This window comes from Elephantulus edwardii, unplaced genomic scaffold (genome assembly GCF_000299155.1).
Source record: "Elephantulus edwardii isolate Elephantulus edwardi_28Jun2011 unplaced genomic scaffold, EleEdw1.0 scaffold00023, whole genome shotgun sequence".
In the NCBI taxonomy this organism is placed as follows: Eukaryota; Metazoa; Chordata; class Mammalia; order Macroscelidea; family Macroscelididae; genus Elephantulus; species Elephantulus edwardii.
The window spans coordinates 26,009,614-26,028,542 of NW_006399773.1; the positions used below are offsets into that span (position 1 = coordinate 26,009,614).

An 18,929-nucleotide genomic window follows, 5' to 3' on the forward strand; every position below is an offset into this window, starting at 1 on the left:
GTCTGACATACCTTGGTCATGTTGCAAGGAGAGACCAATCCATGGAGAGGGACATCATGCTTGGAAGGGTAGAAGGACAGAGCAAGAGATGAAGACCCAGGATGAGATGGATTAATTCAATGACTGGGTTAATAAGGGTAGGGCGCATCAGAGACAATCAATAAGTTTGGCAAAGGATAGAGAAGTTTTTAGGGCTATTGTACATATGGTCATTATGAGTTAAGCAACTCAATGACATATAACAACAACAAAATCCATTATTGAAAGAACTTTTAAAAAATTCAAACTCATTGTATGGAATCAATTCCAACTCAAAGTTGATCTTCCAATGGGTTTAGAAAGTTGTAAATCTTAAGATGAGAGATTGGGTTAACAGTGCAAAACTCTACAAAGTTAGACTACTGGAGCTCTCTCCTGAGGTTAGGAGTAGTCAGAACAGAGCAAGAAAATACTACATGGTTCAAAATAATAATAAAAAAAGTATGGGTCAGGGATATGTCCTGCCTCCATGCCTTTTTAATTTTTATGTGAAAAAAATATTTGGGAAGATGGATTCTATAAAGAGGAATGAGGCATCAGGATTGGAAAAAGACTCATCAACAATCTATACTATGCAAATGACACAACCTTGCTTGTCAAACTGAGGAGGATCTGAATCTTTTGCTGCAGAGTCAAGGTCTGCAGTCTCTAATATGTACTAAAGCTCAACATCAAGAAAACAAAGATTCTCACCACTGGGCCAACTGGCAGCCCCATGATAGATGGTGAAGAGATTGGGTTGTTAACAATTTCAGCTTACTCAGTTTTACAATCAACATTTTTTACACCAGAAATCAGGAAATCAAAAGATGAATTGCATTGGGAAAACTTGCTGTCAAGAACCTTTCCAGAGTGCTACAGAGCAATGATGTCAGTCTGGAGATTAATGTACATCCAGACCATGATCTTTGCAATTACTTGCTATACATTAAAAAGCTAGACAATGAATAAGAATGTCAAAAGAAGAATTGATGTCTTTGAGCTGTGGTGCTGGATAACCATGCATGGACTGCTAATAGAGCAAACAGATCTGTCCTAGGGAGGGAGAAGCCAAGATCCTCCTTTGAGACAAGAATTTTGAAGCTCTGTCTCACATGCTTTGGGCATGTTGTCATGAGGTACCAGTCGTTGGAGAAGGACATCATGCTTGGAAGGGCAGGAGGACACCACAGAGAAAAAGATGAGGATGAGAGAGATTGACACAGTAACAGATGATAGAGACATGTGTGTCAGACAGTGAGATTGGCTCAGAATAGGGCAGGGTTCAGAGCTATTGTACATAGGGTCCTTAAGAGTCTCAGTTGATTTGATGACACATAACAACAACAACAACAACAATAACATGGGGGAAGAATGGGCAATCTCTTCACATGCAATTTACTGACTCTGAAAACCCCCTGGAGGGTGAGCTACGGGTTGGACTCTGCACCAACAACAACATGGTAGCCTAGGGGTGAGATGTTATCCTGCCAACCCTCAGACAAGGATTTGAATCCATCTTCTTCTTGGCACCAGAAAGACAAGCCATATTCACCAGTGCAATTTAAAACCTCTTCAAACATGCTAGAGGGTCAGCTATACAGATAGGGTCATTTTCCTGCACAGCATACAGTAATCACATAAGTAGTAAGGGAGTCCTGGGGAGGTACTGGACTAAAGGTAGGCAGTCTGAACCCACCAGCTGCTCCAAGGATGAAAGGTGAGCCTTTCAGCTTCTGACAACTTGCTGAAGAATCAGTCATGAATCAGTCAGTTCCCAAAATACAAACTCACTGCAGTCAAGTCAGTTCTGACTCATCATGAGCCTCCATTGATTTTAGAAGCTATACATCTCATAGGAAGAGACATACCTTTCCCCTTCTGAGTGGTTGCTGGATGTAAACCTTGACACATGCAAATTTTAGGTCAGCAGCACAACTTGCTACAGTACATTCTCCACAGAGAAGAGAGTTATTTTGAAAATGAAGTAAAGATTACTAGCCTATATAAGAGCCAAAAAATAGAAGAAGATAAAATATATGTCTTCTTGTTGTTGATGATTACCGTTGAGTCGAGCATGACTCATAGCGACCCTGTGAACAAAGTCAACGATCAACATATCAAAGTTCATAGTTTCCACAGGCATGTTGTAGAGGAAGTTGATGCAACTCCTGTGTTAGTACTTCATAAATACCAAAATAAAATAAAAAGCAACTTTGTCAGATGACTATATATTGAACTGGAATATAAGATGCACATATGCGCTCTCTCTCTCTCTCTCTCTCTCGCGCTCTCTCTCTCTCGTTGTGTGTGCTGTCCAGTCAAGAAAGAATTAAACAGCTCCACAGGGTTTCCTGGGCTATAGTCTCCATATGATCAATAAGAGAAGGTTCGCAGGTCTTTTGTTCTGAAGCCCTCTTCAATGGGTTTGAAACGTTGATATTTTGGTTAGCGGTTAAGAATATAATTATTGTGCCAGCAGGACTCACTCCCTCTCTCGAACAAGCACTATTTAATATTAAACATTAATGTTTTTCTATTTACCTATTCTAAATATATTTCTGAATATTTCTGTAAAATCATATTTTTCCACAAACTTTAAAAGAATATGTATTAAGGATTTTGCTTATTTTTTATTTTGTTTTTACTCAGGCATATTTTTCTGTCTCTAATAGTTATCCCACAGCCACTCTTTCTTCTGGCAATCTAAGACGGATAGAATTCAAGGTTGGGATAATTTTAAAAACAAAAATAACATTTTGCTAATTCTATATATTTAAATAAAATTAATCAGATTTTTCTCTATTTTAATAAAGAACAGAGTCTGATTTCTACTTACATATTTTATTATTTACCTACCATGGACTGCTAGGGAAACAAACAGATTCGTCCTGGTAAGGGTTAAACCGGGTGGCTCCTTGGAGGCAAGGATTCTGAGGCTCCGTCTAACATACTTTGGACATGTTGTGAGGAGAAGGGCATCATGCTTGGGAGGGTGGAGGGACGGCTCAGGAGAGGAAGGCCCTCTATGAGGTGGATTGATTCAATGACTGGGATAATCGGGATGGGGATGTCGGAGACAGTGCGATTGGCACAGGACAGAGCAGAGTTTAGGGCTGTTGTACATCGGGTCGCTATGAGTCGCAAGCGACTCAATGGCACATAACAACACAACAACATAATAATTAAAACTAGATAAACAGAATGTTGTCATCCTCAAGAAACTATAAAGCACCTAGAAGGCAGAGTGTTGTCTATATGGGTCCTGCAGAAATATGTACTGAATTAATGTATCCATTCATGAATTCATGATAATGAGATAAGCCAACAAGCTAAGAGTCACAATATAACCCCTGAAGTAAAAGGAAAACTTTCCTTTTATCTTGATTTAAGATTCACTATATTGTCTATTGCTTTCTAACAATGTGAAATAATGCTTAACTAAAAGTACAGTCATTCTGAATGTGTTCAAATCTTCTGAGACTTGTTTTTTTTCATGCATTCGTTCCTTTGACTAGTCGCCCTAACTATCTGTCATACTCATCGTTTGGTGATGTATGTGTGTTAGAGTACAACTGTGCTTTGTAAAATTTTCAATGCCTCATTTTGTTTTATTTTTTCTCCTTTAAGTAGATCTTTAAAATAAGACTAGTAAAAGTAGGCTTTTAAACTTCTCTGTGTGGATTCATATTTCCAACTTTTGATGAACAATCTGTTTACAGTTAATGGGCTTGATCAGTCCATCTTTACCTTCCTGTTGTTGTCCTGGAGTTGACTTGAATTCAAAAGTCCTCTAAAACAGAACTTCCTTTATGTTTTCCAAAGCTGTAATCTTTACAGAAGGAAACTGTCTCAGCTTTCACCTGCAGAGTAGTTTATAAGTGTGAACTGCCAACTTTTCAGTTATCAGTTAGGTTTTTAACCGCTACACCACCAGGACTCTGTATATTTCCGTAAGTGCTATTACCTTATGTGAGTATAGATCAGATGATTACTTAAAGCATATTATGGAAGAATTTATAATCCAATATCCTACTAAATCATAGTAAGAATGTTTGGTTGAGATCTTACCTTAGAAAGAATTTAAGAAAAAAAGAAAAAAAATGTACTATCTCACTCCATAATGCTTTAATAAGTATTTTCTTCAGGAAGGAAAAATGTATTTATGACATGTTTAACTAGATGTCAAGAATTAAAAGCTCCAATTACGTTCCCATCCATAATTTCTTATATGTAATTTTGAAAAAAATCATAATCTACAAATTACTTTGATACTTATTTGGTGGTAAAACGTTACTAGCACTGGAATAAACTAATTATTTCATTGGGTTATATTTGTTTAATTTAGTGTGGATAGTCAGAGGTTTCAGTACACAATTGCATATGTTTAATGATAATTGTTTCTACAGTTTCCACTGGGAATGTCACAGACATAGTGAGTAATGTATACTATTATGTTTCTAAAATCTGAAATCTTAATTTTGGAAGCAACTGATTCTAAGAATTATGGACCTGTATATCATACCATCACAGTTGGAAATGACTTGACAAAAAGAGTTTGCTTATAACACATCAGCTTTGAAAAATGGATCAGAGTTATGAGAATGAAAAAGCCCAGGAGTTAATTTGAATATGGTTAATAAATTTGGGGTGATATATAACAGTTTCCTCTGTAACAATTATAAATATGAAATAATGGTCACATCTGTTTTTAACAGATGTGCACCACGGGGTAGAAGATCTTGGTAATTTTCTAAACTCTTCTGGCTTTTCATGTTATCTGTGTGTCATTTATATAATACAAGTGCTTACTGAAATAATGAGATTGATTAACTTTGCTTTCTTCTTTACAAAGAAAACTGAAGTGATCTATGATGAACTCATTAATTATTTTTTCTTTCTCCTCATTGATTTTTGCATTGTTGTTGTGTGTCATTGAGTCATCTGTGACTTATAGTGACCCTATGTACCACAGCCCTAAACCCTGCTCTATCCTGTGCCAACCTTATTGTCTCTGATAAACTTGACCCCCATTATCCCAGTAACTGAATCAGTACATCTCATTGAGCATCTTCGTTTCTTGAGCTGTCCCTCCACCCTCCCAAGTATTATGTCCCTCTCCAAGGACTGACCCCACTTTGCAACATGCCCAAAGTATGTTAGGTGAAGCTTAAGAATCCTTGCCTCCAGGGAACAGCCAGGTATCACCCTCTCTAGAATGAACCTGTTTCTTCTACTAGCTGCTGTTGATTGCCTTCATGTTGAGCATGACTCATAGCAAACCCATGAACAAAAGGCCTGAAGCCCCTCCACAACCATTGACATTCATCAAAGTTCATAGAGTTTCTGGAGGAATGTTTATTAGGAAGTGGATGTCACTCCTGCTTCTAAGTTCTCCTAGTAGTCCATGGTAAATTCAACACTCTTCTCCAGCACCACAGCTCAAAGGCATCAATTCTTCTATCATCCGTAGTCATTGTCCAGCTTTCTTTTTTTTTTATTGTCCAGCTTTCTGATGCATAGTAAGTAATCACAAAGACCATGGCCTGTGTCAGACACTCTTTAGTCTCTAGATTGACATCGTTGCTCTTCAGCATTTGGAGAGGTCTCTGACAGCAGACTTTCCCAATGTAATTTGTCTTTTATTTTGTGGCTGCTGTGACCAAGAGTGTTGATGTAGAATCAAGCAAATTAAAGCTGTTAACAATCTCGGTCTCCTCACCATCTATCATAATGCTACAATTTGGCCCAGTGGGAAGATTCTTTGTTTTCTTGATGTTGAGCTTCAATCCATATTGAAGGCTGCAGTCCTTGATTTTCTGCAGCAAGCACTTCTGCCTTAGTTTCAGCAAGCAGGGTTGGGTTTCTGAATGATGCAGACTATTAATGAGTCTTCCTGCAATCCTGATGCCACATTTCTCCCTATAGAGCCCAGCCTCTAGGATGATCTGTTCTGCATACAGGTTGAAAAGGTATGGAGACAGGACACATCCCTGGCTTACACCCTTCCCAATTTTGAACCATGCAGTATTTCCTTGCTTTGTTCTGACAACTGCCTCTTGGTCCAAATATAGGTTTCACATTAGCACGGTCAAGTGTTCTGGGATTCCCATTCTTCTCAGAATCAGCCACAGTTTGTTGTGATCCACACAGTCGAATGCCTCTGCATAGTCAATGAAATACAGGTAGACATTTCTTTGGTACTCCCTGCTTTCAGCCAAGATCCATCTAAAATTAACTATAATATCCCTAGTACCACAACCTCTTTTAAACCCAGCCTTTTTCATAATTTTCTTTTCTATAGACATATTTTGTAAATGTTATACCTTTACTTCAAGAGTAACTTCTTCACTATGATCTGTTGAATACCACCTCTCTAGTCCAACTCTAAAGCACTCATGTGCTAAAGCCTATAGACTGTTGTGTTGCTAAACTAAATACTATGCATCTTCATTTGTTCAAATCCACCAGTGGCTTCTCAAGAGAAAGATGGGGACCTTTCTTCCTGTGTTGTAGTGGGCCCATCACTCAGAGTTTGGCTTACCTAGATCATAGTCTCTTAACAAATCTAGCTGCCCCAATTCTACCTGTACTGCAAACACGTAGCCTATGTATTTCATCAAAAATTGTGTGAGCCATTTCCTCTTCAAGACTATGAGGCATGTTAGTCTTTCCACAAGAGGATTGGCTAAGCTTGTCATTAAATTGAGCAGATTCAGCAGCAGAAATACTAGTCTCACCAGCAGGGGAGACCAACATGGGAATAGCACCATGATTTGTTGTTGACTTAGCTTAAGTTTACTGGAAGAGAAGGGGGAAAGTAGGTTGAGAATATATATTCAGCAAAGTCTGTTGTTAGAGAACTCTCCAAAGTACTGAAGAGCAATGATGTCACTCTGGAGACTAAGGTGCACCCGACACAGGCCATGGTCTTTTCAGTCATTTGCTATGCATCAGAGAGCTGGACAATGACTAGGGATGACAGAAGGAGAATTGATGCCTTTGAGCTGTGGTGTTGGAGAAGAGTATTGAATATAGCACAGACTACTAAGAGAATGAACAGGTTTGTCCTAGAGAGGGCAAAACCAGGCTACTCCTTGGAGGCAAGGATTCTAAAGCTTCACCTTACATACTTTGGACATGCTGGAAAGAGGGGCCAGTACTTGGAGAGGGACCTCATGCTTGGGAGGGTGGAGGGACAGTGCAGGAGAGGAAGACCCTCTATGAGGTGGATTGATTAATTTACTGGTCTAATCAAGGTAGATGTAGATATATTGGAGACAGTGAGATTGGCACAGGATAGAGCAGGGTTTAGGGTTGTTTTACATAGGGTTACTATGAGTTGCAGGCAACTCAATGGCACATAACAACCACAATCCCCTCCCACACACACACACTACTGTAGAGAGAAGTCAGAACAGATGTGCTATGCTGTTGAAGGTATTTACTGAGACTAAGAAGTAGATGTCTAGACTGAGAAGCATAGCGATGTTGGCTTGATTTAGGACTGCTATTTGTTTACTTGGATTTACCTCCCTTGAGACCACTGCTCCAAGGAACTAGAGCCAGAGGTCTTCAATTAAGCTTGCAGGAGGGCTGAGGCATTGCATGGTCACTTTGTATTGCTTCCAGCCTTTATATATAGTCTGTTAACGTCTAGTCTTAGGGACTATATATTATTGATGGTATACTTTTGCTTATACGTATTTTTATTTCTAATCTGCCAACTTTTCTAATAAACCCTATAATCATAAGCACAGTTCTGTCATGTCTGTGTGGTAACTGTAATAAATTTCTAACCCATTTACTAGTGAGATTGGTGTTGGAATTGTTCAAAGTGGGTTTAGGAGTTTGAGACACCATGTCGAACCTCATAGGAATTGGTTTTGTGAAAGCTGCTGTTGGGGTACTTACCCCCTGTGGGATCAGTAGAGGTCTGATATAGCAGTCCTTATGCTGTCCTTGTTCCTTGTACACCTCCCTTTAAGATTTGTAGCCTGAGAAACATGATTCAGGGTCACTATGAGTTTCAACTGTCTCAGTGGCAGTTTGGTTGTTGGTTCTTGATGTGTGTTTGTTGTTCTAAAATGAAAGCTAGTTCAATTCTTCCTATTTGGATCCTTTCCTTAGTATTTTTTGAGATACTTAGTTTGTACTTAGTTTAATTTCTATAGGAAAGAATTTTCCATCTATAATGCTATTATACTTGAGCTACTGTTTTTTATTTCCCCCTCTTTCTCACCTATTATTTGCCAGTATTCTTAAAATAGCAGAGACACTGCTGCTTCCACACACTAAGCAAATGTTCATGTTTATGATTTTCTGCTACCCAGTTCTTTTTCACTTTTACGTCTTTATTTTTTATTACACCACAATAACTCCTGTGGTGGAAAACAAATGTAGGGTGGAAACTGTCAGGTTGCAAAGGCTTCCTGCAGGCCTTGTTTTCTTGGATTTCTCTAGAGTATCCATGTTTCTTTTTGTTTGTCTTTGGCAGCTATGATGGCATTGCTTCATGCTTCCTCCTCTTCTTTACGACCCCTCTTTCCTGTTTTGACTGGTATCTTCTTCCTCCTTCTGTCTCTTCCCTCTGAACACTCACAGTCATCTAAACATTCTGTGTCTTTAACAAATCCCATGACTTTGCTTGTTTTTCTTCATTGAAGTAAAATCCTCTGCATATCCTTTGTATATTAGCTTAAGTTAATGTACAAAGTCTCCATCAAAAAATTGTCAATCCCTTACCCCTTTCTAGCATGCTTTAAGAACGTTTGTTTTATTTAAATTCTTTTCAATGTTAATTATTATTCTGTATCGATTATTCGATTAGTTTATTTATTGAAAATAGGGGTTAGGAGTTTTCCAGAGGGTTCATTTTCAATTGTAACCTCATAGAAATGTAGATTCCAAGTGAATATAATTGGTTACTACTAAATTTCTAGCACTTAGAGTGTTGTCTAGTCCATACCAAACTCTAACAGTATTTTTGAAATATATATTCAATATAGCACCTAAGACAGTGTCTTAAGTATAACAAGTACTTTATGAAGACTTAATAAATTGCATTGAATTAAAAAAAATGAATGATGTGTATTTCTTCCCTCAAATGGATCATCTTGAGAAAGTACACTTACTACAGTGATGTGATATCACATATTAGGGACTATACAAAAACTGATTTGCAAATCATAAAATAAAATGGTTCTTGTATCATTTTGTTTTAAACAAAAACAGATTCTCTGCACTGATTTAACTTGTCGCTCAAGTGTGTTTGGCTGGCAACTTTTCAAAAAATTCTGGACATCTAAAAATTGTGGTTACTAATTTCACTGCAAGGTGGCCATATTTCTAACCATCACAAAACATAATGGGTATTTTCCTTGACATACTGAACTGCAATTGAACTTCTTTTCCCAACTTCTTAAAATTATGGCCCACACATAATTCCATTCTAGATCCTTATTCTCTTCTAAAATTATCTTATGAACTTACATGCAGTTAAGTGTGATTTTTCTACCAGTGACTTCCTGATTTAGACTTCATGTCCTCTGCCAACATTTCTGACCTATAACTTCCAGCTTTCTCCTCAAATACTTTTATATTTTTTGTGTTTCATGGAAGTGAAATGAGTGTGTCAAATTCAAATTTTGACTTTGGCCCAAATATTTGCCCAGAAATGAATCAATAATACATTCATTATTTTATTAAATGAAGCCACTGTCTTTACACAGAGGCTTCAACAATGGGCTCGAATAAACAATGATTATGAGGAAGGCACTGGAAGCAACTACCAACAATAATTCACCAGCCACCAAAACCAGCTGTTCATAATGAACTTCTAGACTGTTTTCTGTGACCACCTCCAACTCACCTACTTTCACCTAATAGGTTTCAATTCATAGCAACCCTACACTGGGATTCTGAAACTACAAATCTTCAAGGGTGGAGACCGTCCATTGTTCCTCCATGGAGAGATAGTGGATTGCTAACTTACTTATTATTAGCCTGATATGTTATACTTATGCCACTTGCAGTGACTATCTTAAATCTGCAAGATAAAGTCCAAAATTATGGTATTTATTCCTTCTCATTGCTGTGCCTCTACTCATCCTCCCATTCTCATAGCATTCTTCCTCGTCTCATGCATTCATTTACACTTACCAACATTCATATCACATTATTTCATCTCATCTGAGTTTCTGAGAGTACCATGTGTATCACCTTCCCTGTCCTCCAGTATTCTACTATGAGAGCTACATGATTTCTTAAGTGTCAACTGGGATTCATCCTCTTTCAAGTATATTTTCTGAGATCTTCAAGTGTGGATTTCATTATTATTCTGAACATGTCTTTCACAGATTAAGTAGGGATATTTGAGAGGCACACATATGGCTGGAGAAAATGTTTCTGTCTGCAAGTATGTGGCAAAATGAGTCGTGAAGATTTGGAAAATAATATACTAACCTTTCCTCATTAGAATAGCAAGAATCACTACTATTCATGTTGAGTCTATAGTTAATCCAGGGTGACCTAGTAAATAATAAGTTTTGCTACCAATTTAAAGTAGGAATTTTGAATCCACTAATTGTTCTACATGAGAAAGATGGATAATCCCCCCATCATTTACAGTCTCTGGCATTAGCCACTGGAGGGTAAGTCGTGAGTCCACACCAATGAGTTGAGCTATAGCAAATCATGAACACTTGTCAGACATTTTAAAAAGAAACAATATGAAAAATTTAAAATAACAAAATAAAAAATTTAAAAATATGAGGGTGCAAAACTTATCTCCCTCTCTTTTGCTATCACAGCCTATTAACAAGTCAGAAAAAAAAATGGGACTACTGCAAAATTTGGAAATGAAAAAGAATATGATGCTGCTTACAATTTAAGTAATATTTTATCCAGTAAAATATAAAACCAGATAAATCCTCAAAACCAAATAAGCATAGAAAGGGAGAGATACCGATGGTAAGTTGAGTCTTACTGGCTAGTGGTTAGACAGTAGCAGATGAGATGGCTTCCCTAAAGATGACACTCTTGTGAACCTGATGAGGAAATTTTTTTCTGTCCCACATGATTGCTATGTGTCAGACTGCAATATTAATAGATAATTAATTTATATAAGATCAGTTTAAATATTATAAAGACTGGAATATAATACAAAATTCTGGTGAATAATAAAATGTCTTAGGTGTCACTTGGGTATCAATAGTAATTCTTTTTAGAAAATTTTATCCTAGTATTAAATGTTCACATTTTTCTTATTGAAAAAATATAGAATGGAAATAAATACCTGAGGTATAGAAAGTAATGTAGTCTTGAGTTGACTTAAGAGTTAGGATCATACTAAAAGATTGGTGGTTTGAGCCCCTCGGAGAGATGCTTCAGAACAAAGGCTATGTTTGACGCTTCAGAAAAACCAATCCTTTAAAAATTGGGTGGAACATAGTTACACAATGAAACACAGGGGATCACCATGTGCCAGAAGCAACCAGACAGCAAATACTTAAAACAGTCTGGAACTTTAAATTTATAAATCTATATGTAATAAGTTCTCTTGGTCAGAAAGAAAGAGAGAGATCGATCAGCTGGCCCAGTGAAGAGAAAACGATGTGACCAAGACAAAGGTGGGTGACTTTTAGTTCGCGGCCCTCAGGCCAGTCTTTCATTGTTTTTGTTCAGACATTCCTCTAAGTCGTATAGCCCTGGTGTACAAGTTGCTGTCCTGAGGTCACTTGTGGTTGCTGTGAGGCTCAACACTGTGACATGGATGTGTCAAATGCGTTAATGGTTGGCTACCCAATGCGGACTGAGAGTGGGGTGGAGCTCCCCTATTAAAACAAGCATGGAAGGAGGAGTGGCATCCACTTCCATAATAACTTGCCTCTGGCAACCCTATGAACTTGAAGAGAGGATGAAAGGTACCCAAGCGTCAAGGACTCTCCTTCATAGGGTCGCTATGAGTCGCCTGTGACTCGACAGCACTTAACAACAACAACATATGTAATAAAGGTTTGTTGAAACACTGTAATTTATTGCATAATCAATTCTAATCAATGTTATAAAAAATTATATAAATGATTGAATAAAAACCAGTATGATTTGTAAACTTTCACTCACATGTTGCTCTTGTTATATGCCCTTGAGTTGCTTGTGGCTCATAGGGTCCCTTTGTACAACAGCCATAAACCCTGCTCTATCCTGTGCCAATCTTATTATCTCTGACACACCTACCCCCATTATTCCAGTAACTGAATCCATCCATCTCATCAAGAGTCTTCTCCTGCACTGCCCCTCCACCCTCCCAAGCATAATGTTCCTCTCCAAGAACTGGTTCCTCCATGCAACATGTCCAAAGCAAGTCAGATGAAGCTTCAGAATCCTTGCCTCCAAATATAAATTAGAAAAAACAACTATAGATGGTCATTCTTTTTAGAAAGTGTATTTATTTATATTAACATATTATGATTAGTCATTGTCCAATAAATAAAGTTATCAAATATATTTTGGTTGATTTTCTGTGTAATTTCTCAACAATTATATCTAGAAATTGATATTTTCTTTATGATTAAAGAATATGATATTATCATACTATTAAAATTTTAAAAATATTGAAATTGTTTTCTTTCCTATATATAAGGAACTCTGGTGACCTAGGGGGTAGGGTGCTGTACTTCGGACCCAAAACCCAGGAGTTTGAATCCACCAGTTGATCCAAGGGAGAAAGAAGGAAAATCTCTTCGAATGAAATTTAGTCTCTGAAAAACCACTTTTATACGGATAAAAGAATTAAAATTAGGGAAGAAAAAATGGAACCATATGAGCTAATCAAAGTAAATGTCAAAAAATGATAGATAATGCCCAAAAGAAAACCATTAACATAGATGTTTACTACTGAAAATGGGCTGGCTATTTTTGGATTTTCTTTTGATTTCTATTTTTAAAATATATTTCAAGAAATAGTTGTACTTTCTTTTCCTGGGAAGAATTTAGCTAATAATATAAAATATACTACTACTTAAATTTTATGATGATGTATTATACAAGAAAAATGGCATATAATTTCATTTATATTTGGATCTTAATTTCTTTTTGTCTAAAGGTATTTACTTGTGTTTTGGGGATATCTGTCATAGTAATACAATTTAAGACTTAATACTGAAATTAGCTTGAGTTAACACAAAATAAATGTTACTATGTTTCACCAATAGAGAAATAATTATTTTGTATATATGTGTAAAATGAATTAGTAATAAAGTTGTGTCTCTCACTCCATTTCAAAGAGATTCCCAGAGTATACTAAGACAATTACTGATTGCTTCTCAAAAGTTGAAAAGTCTGTGTAAGTTGTTCACTATCTGAGCCGTATAAAGAATTGGTTCATCAGGTAGATCCACATGCAATTTCCATCCTAATGCAGGCTTCTCTGCATTTGCTGGTTGCTTAACATTAAGAAAGTTATCATCTATTAAATGTGAAAGAAACAATACTTGCCTCTTTACAAATACTATAAGAACTAAATAGGAAACTGTACGTTAAGTATTGAACAAAGTAAGAATAGAGGTTTACTCAATGTATTTGTCTTATCTTGATGTTCTTTCATTTAGTGCACATTTATTAACTCTAGCTTTGACTTAATTTCAAATGCTTATTTGATACCTGGACATAGGAATGGATCAAAATGGTTATTTGAGCAAATGATCCCATTTAGACACAAAGTTTTGAAGATTAAACACATAGATTTTGGCCATTACTAGATTTTAGACAAAATTCCTATCTGATTTAGAAGTGAAAAAGTTCTGTTTTCTAATATGAACACTTAAAAAAATAACATTTTAAGTTTGTTCCACAGTTTAAATAAGCTAGCCTTTCTAAAAAAGTTCACAAAATATCCAGTCAGCAGTGAGAACTTAAGAAATGCTAGCTTTCTTGCTCTAAATCTAGATAGATGGGTAGGTTTGTACATGGAGAAAAGAATGAGAGGCTAGATAACTTTGACAAATTTGAGAGAGATGAGAGATGAAGGGAGAGAAATTTTCATGGCTTCATGAGGTCAGACTTCAAATCAAACTTATTTTTCATATCCCTATAGAATCTTCTCTTTCTTTACATAATGAAAGCACATAATAGATGCTGATTAACTAAATTAATGAATCACCAACCAATCCATCACTGAAATATATTATTTCAGCTAATTTTTAAAGCTCATCTTTTAAAACTGATTGCAGTCTCTCTCTAAAATATTCCACAGATTATCTAGTTGTGACCCCAGTTCCATATTAATTCTCTCTAAATATACATTTGAAGAGCAAGATGGGAAGAAATATTTTTCTACAACACTTTCCTATAAAAGATTTTTCTATTCTCAGTCTTGAACTGAGATAAACAATTATTTTCCTGTAATATTATTTCATATGATGGCTAAATAAGGGCCTTTTAAAAAAATCTATAGTTCTCTTTCTAAGATAATGCGTTTGGCATGAAAACTGAATAATAACTTTTCGATATACATTACATTTTCAAAAATAAATGAGGCTACTTCTTTTTGTCTCTCAATTCAGCTCATTGCCATTCAGTCAGAAATGACAGAACCTGCAGGGTCGGGTTTTAAGTGGGTTCACAATAGCAGAAAGGTGTGGCCTTTGGGTCTCCAGCACAACTTCCTGTACACTATGCCATCAGACCTCCCTTCTCCTCTTAGTGTTGTTATTATGTAGAGTCAAGTCCAAAGTAACTCATAGCTGACCCTTCCATGAATTTTCAGAGGCTGTAAATAGCCCAGATGAGATTTTTCATCCTTCTTCCATGGAGCTGCTGGTAGATTTGAACTGTGTGCCTTTGGGTGGCAACACAACTCCTTACCTCTAAGTCATCAGAGCTCCATTATATTGAACAATTAGTGGATGAAAGTTAATTAAAGAGTTAATTTATGCTTATGGTTTATACTTGGAGGTTTCTGTTTGTGAGTAAGGAATTCAAACTCTTTATGCAACCTTACAGATAGAAACCAGTAAGTGATAGCTTGATCCATATGTTTTACAAACACAAACTGTCTTCCTCATAGTATTTATTCATAAAGATCCAATAACTCATTATTAAAATATTACTAAAATAGTTTTCTTCCAAAGCTACAACCCAACAAAAATCATTTAAGTAATAATGCATCTAGGCATATAAATTAGCAAAAATTTTAAATATTAGACATATATCTAAATTGCTTCCATTAAAAATAACTTTAAAAGAAAGTATTGCATTATTAAAAGTAAAGTCTATTGGAAAGGTCAGAAAATTATCTTTGTGCTATTTATTACTAAGAAAATAAGGAATTTTTTTCTTATTTAAATAAACCAAGCATAATTCCATGGAATACAGAAACATATATATAAGCATATAATAATTCTGTAGAGAATAAATATGTGTATGCATTAAATATGTTTATGTATATATATGACAAATGTATTGTAGGTAGAAATATAATTTCAATGATATAATACTTAATAAATGACTTAATAGACAACTTCTTACTCAAAAGAAGCTAAAATAATACACATAAATTAATAAATATGAACTTTGATAAACATCAATAGTTATAGAAAATTTTCAGGCCTTTTGTTCATAGGGTCACTATGAGTTGTGCCCAACTTGAAAGTAATCAACAACAACAATATATTGAAATACTATTTATAGTCCTAGAAATATAATTATATTGACACTTATAATTCTCAAATCCAATTTATACAAAAGTTCTTTTTAAATTTTTACTACAGGATATAAAAATATCTATTCATACTCCAAATCTTACACACAAGAAAAGATTAATTCTCTGAATGAATTGTTAGCACTTTTAATGCAAACAACACAATTAGTAAAATATCAGCCCAAACAGATGAAATAAACATTTAGGGGGAAAAATCCTTGCATTTACTAAAATATATTTTAATACCATCTCTACTAAGGTAAGCAAATTCACATATATTTGATATCAATAAAAACTAAGATGTAAATTAAAAGAAGCAGCCAAATCTTATTGTTGGTTATTATTTGACCCTCTTGAAAAATTATTTTAGAGAACAAGTCACTAATGTCAAAAAATTCCAACCAAGTTTTTATCTCACTGAATGAGGAATTTATTCATTTCAACAGTACAAATTAATTTTTAAAAAATGTTCATTAACTAACGGATAAAACAAAATATGGAAAATTAAGTCATGTCCAGAAAAGTAAGAATAATTGGGAGACTTTGGTCAAGTTATCATTTAAAGAAGATTAAAGACTAATAACCATGGCCTTTCATTTTTCTGTTGTTTGGATATCAAATAGTTGTTTTTCCTTTGGGACATTCTCTGAATTTGCTGTTTCTTTTGATTTATTACCAACGATCCATTCCATTGTGATAAACTGCAACTCCAGTACTAATAGGTATATAATGATTGCTTAAGATTTACAGTTGATAAGCATTGCAAGACTTCACTCACCTTGTTCAAGTGGTTGGCTTTTAGTTGAAGTAGTTTTCATCTTGAGTGCCTCCCTAACAGACATGTCACAGCAGGAGCCTTTGTTAGTGTCTTGGTCACTGTCAGCCTGATCACTGTCCCCGTGCCCACTGTCTCTCAGGCTGGCTCTTTCTGGGTCCTTAAACGTGGAGCTACTGAAATAAATATAAAGAAAAAGAAAGAGAAAGTGTTGTCTCTACGAGTTGGAATCTGAAGTGTAGCCTCTTGCAAAGCAATTTTGACAGGAATGCAAATGGGGAAGCTGAGAAAGTTACTTAACAGGCCTTACCTTTGAACAAACTGCTGCCTGCTGCCCATGTAATTGGGCTCTGCGGGAAAATTGTCTGTCTGTGAAAGAGAAGGAAAAAAAATACGTATAGTTGTACACTGGACAAATCTCCTGCAGAGCAACAAGATTTCCTAGTGGAAAAATGATTAATAATTCAAAAATTCCCTTAATCTTCAGGTTTGTACATTTTAATTAAATTGGAAATTGCTGACATGCAATTATGTACTCAGAACAATTAAATGATTCCGGTCCACAAATTACCTGTTAAAGTAAACAATGAACCTGTCATAACTGGCATTCTCTGTTAGTGCCGGGGATGGATAACACTGGCTGTGTTGTTTCATTACTTTGATATTAAGATTGAATGTCTGTGGGAGGAGTGGGGAAGTGACCTAATTTCTCTGTATTAAAAGTCTGAAGTATCTAATAATGCTTATTTCTATGCTTAATTCCATCATCTGCTGGGACCCAAAGTCCTTCTTGTTGTAATATAATTTAAAGCCATGCAGTCCTCAATGAAGAGGTACAAGGCCTTTATTTCCTCCAAGGTTTTGCAGTAACAGACAAGCAGGGCACATATGGTTGAACTCAGCTTTCTAATTCATTATCATCCACAGTCCAACTGTGGACAGGCACTGCAGTCAAATAATATAATAAAAAAATGGTGCTTAATCTTGGTTATAAAAAAAATAAAATTAAAATAAAGAGGAAGAAAAAAAGGTTATTTAAAACCTTGAGAGTAAAGACATTGAGAAACCAGGCTTGTTTTGGGGCTGTTTTCACTGCTTCCAAACTGTTGTGGAGGTCTGCCAAAAAGAACTGAATTCTCCTTGTATCGTGGAACAGAGTCCTTTGGGAGAAAGAGACTGGATCTTTCATAGGTCTCCCCATACTGTACATTCATACACATTACTTCTTCTTGCAGCTGACTCAATGACAAAGCTTCTCCTGTTTTCTCTATCACTTCATATCACGCTATTATGCTCTGAAGCTGCTACGGGCTTGAACAAGATCTTCCAGCATACAAGATCACTAGTACAGAGTGTATGCAATTCATGGTGCAAGGGCCCAACCCAAGGTAAGGTTTAATGGAGTGGAATGTGTGTGCGTGTGTGTGTGTATGTGTGTGTGTGTGTGTGTGTGTGTACTATAAATAAGGTTAACCTTTTAAAAAAGGACACTTCCTGTAACATTTAAGAAGCAATTGACTTTGTGAACTATGAGTTTTTCTTTAAAAAAGGACAAAAGTAACCACTAAATATTATGTGAACTTCTAGAAGTGTATACTAGAAGTAATGGGGAAGAGAAATACCTCATATATTTCTTAATCTATAATCTTTCTCTTGTTCAAATGCCATTTATCAAATTATATGCAAAGATAAAGGTGAGAAAGAAGTTTCTGGAATTATTTCTCACTCTGAAATCCTTTCTTGAAATTGGAAGAAGACATTAATTTTTTTTTAAATACATAGTACTAGTTTCTGATTTCTGTGGGAGACAGTTCAATCTTTGTGTCCATAACAACAAATATCAACTTTTAAGTGTATATTATCCCTCTGGTAGTAATTTTTTTAAAAAGTAGTAATCAAACTAAAGAGGAAGAACTTTTGAAAAACAATATTGTCTTTTAAAAATCAAATTACTTGGAAATTTAACCCGTTAAATTTTTAGCAGAAGAGATTTTTTTTTAGTTGGTGAAAAATATGTGTCCAATCCTATCTTGCTATCTGTTACAAAGCGAGCATTAATGTCTTAGAAGAATTCAGCAAAACTGAAAGCTATACCTTAAAAGAGATCATATAACATAAAGATTGAGTCCTGATGACACAGTTATTAGGAGCCGAGCTACTAAGTGAAAAATCAGCAGTTTTAATCCACCAGCTAGCTGCTCTGAAGGAGAAATATGGGTTGTCTTGGAAATCTGATGCATAGTCACAATGAGTGGAATCAATGAAAAATAGAAACACATCTAAAAGCATAAAAGCCAGTTTGCTCGGCTCCACAGTCAACACTCTTGGTACCAGCAGTCAGGAAATCAAAAAGCGTATCGTGATGGGAAAGTCTGCTGTTAGAGACCTCTCAAAGGTACTCAGGAGCAACAGTGTCTCTCTGGAGACTAAGGTGCG

General features: G+C 35.8%; 1 protein-coding gene across 1 annotated transcript in view; it reads right to left on the reverse strand.

Annotated features, from left to right (window-relative positions):
* Positions 1–18,929, reverse strand: part of PCDH17 (protocadherin 17) — a 133,553-nt gene that overhangs the window by 63,222 nt on the left and 51,402 nt on the right. The window contains exons 2-3 of the mRNA XM_006882726.1: positions 16,804–16,862; positions 16,497–16,669 (exon numbers count right to left, since the gene is read on the reverse strand). Of these exons, the coding sequence (XP_006882788.1) occupies positions 16,497–16,669; positions 16,804–16,862 (232 nt within the window). The remainder of the gene's footprint in view (positions 1–16,496; positions 16,670–16,803; positions 16,863–18,929) is intronic.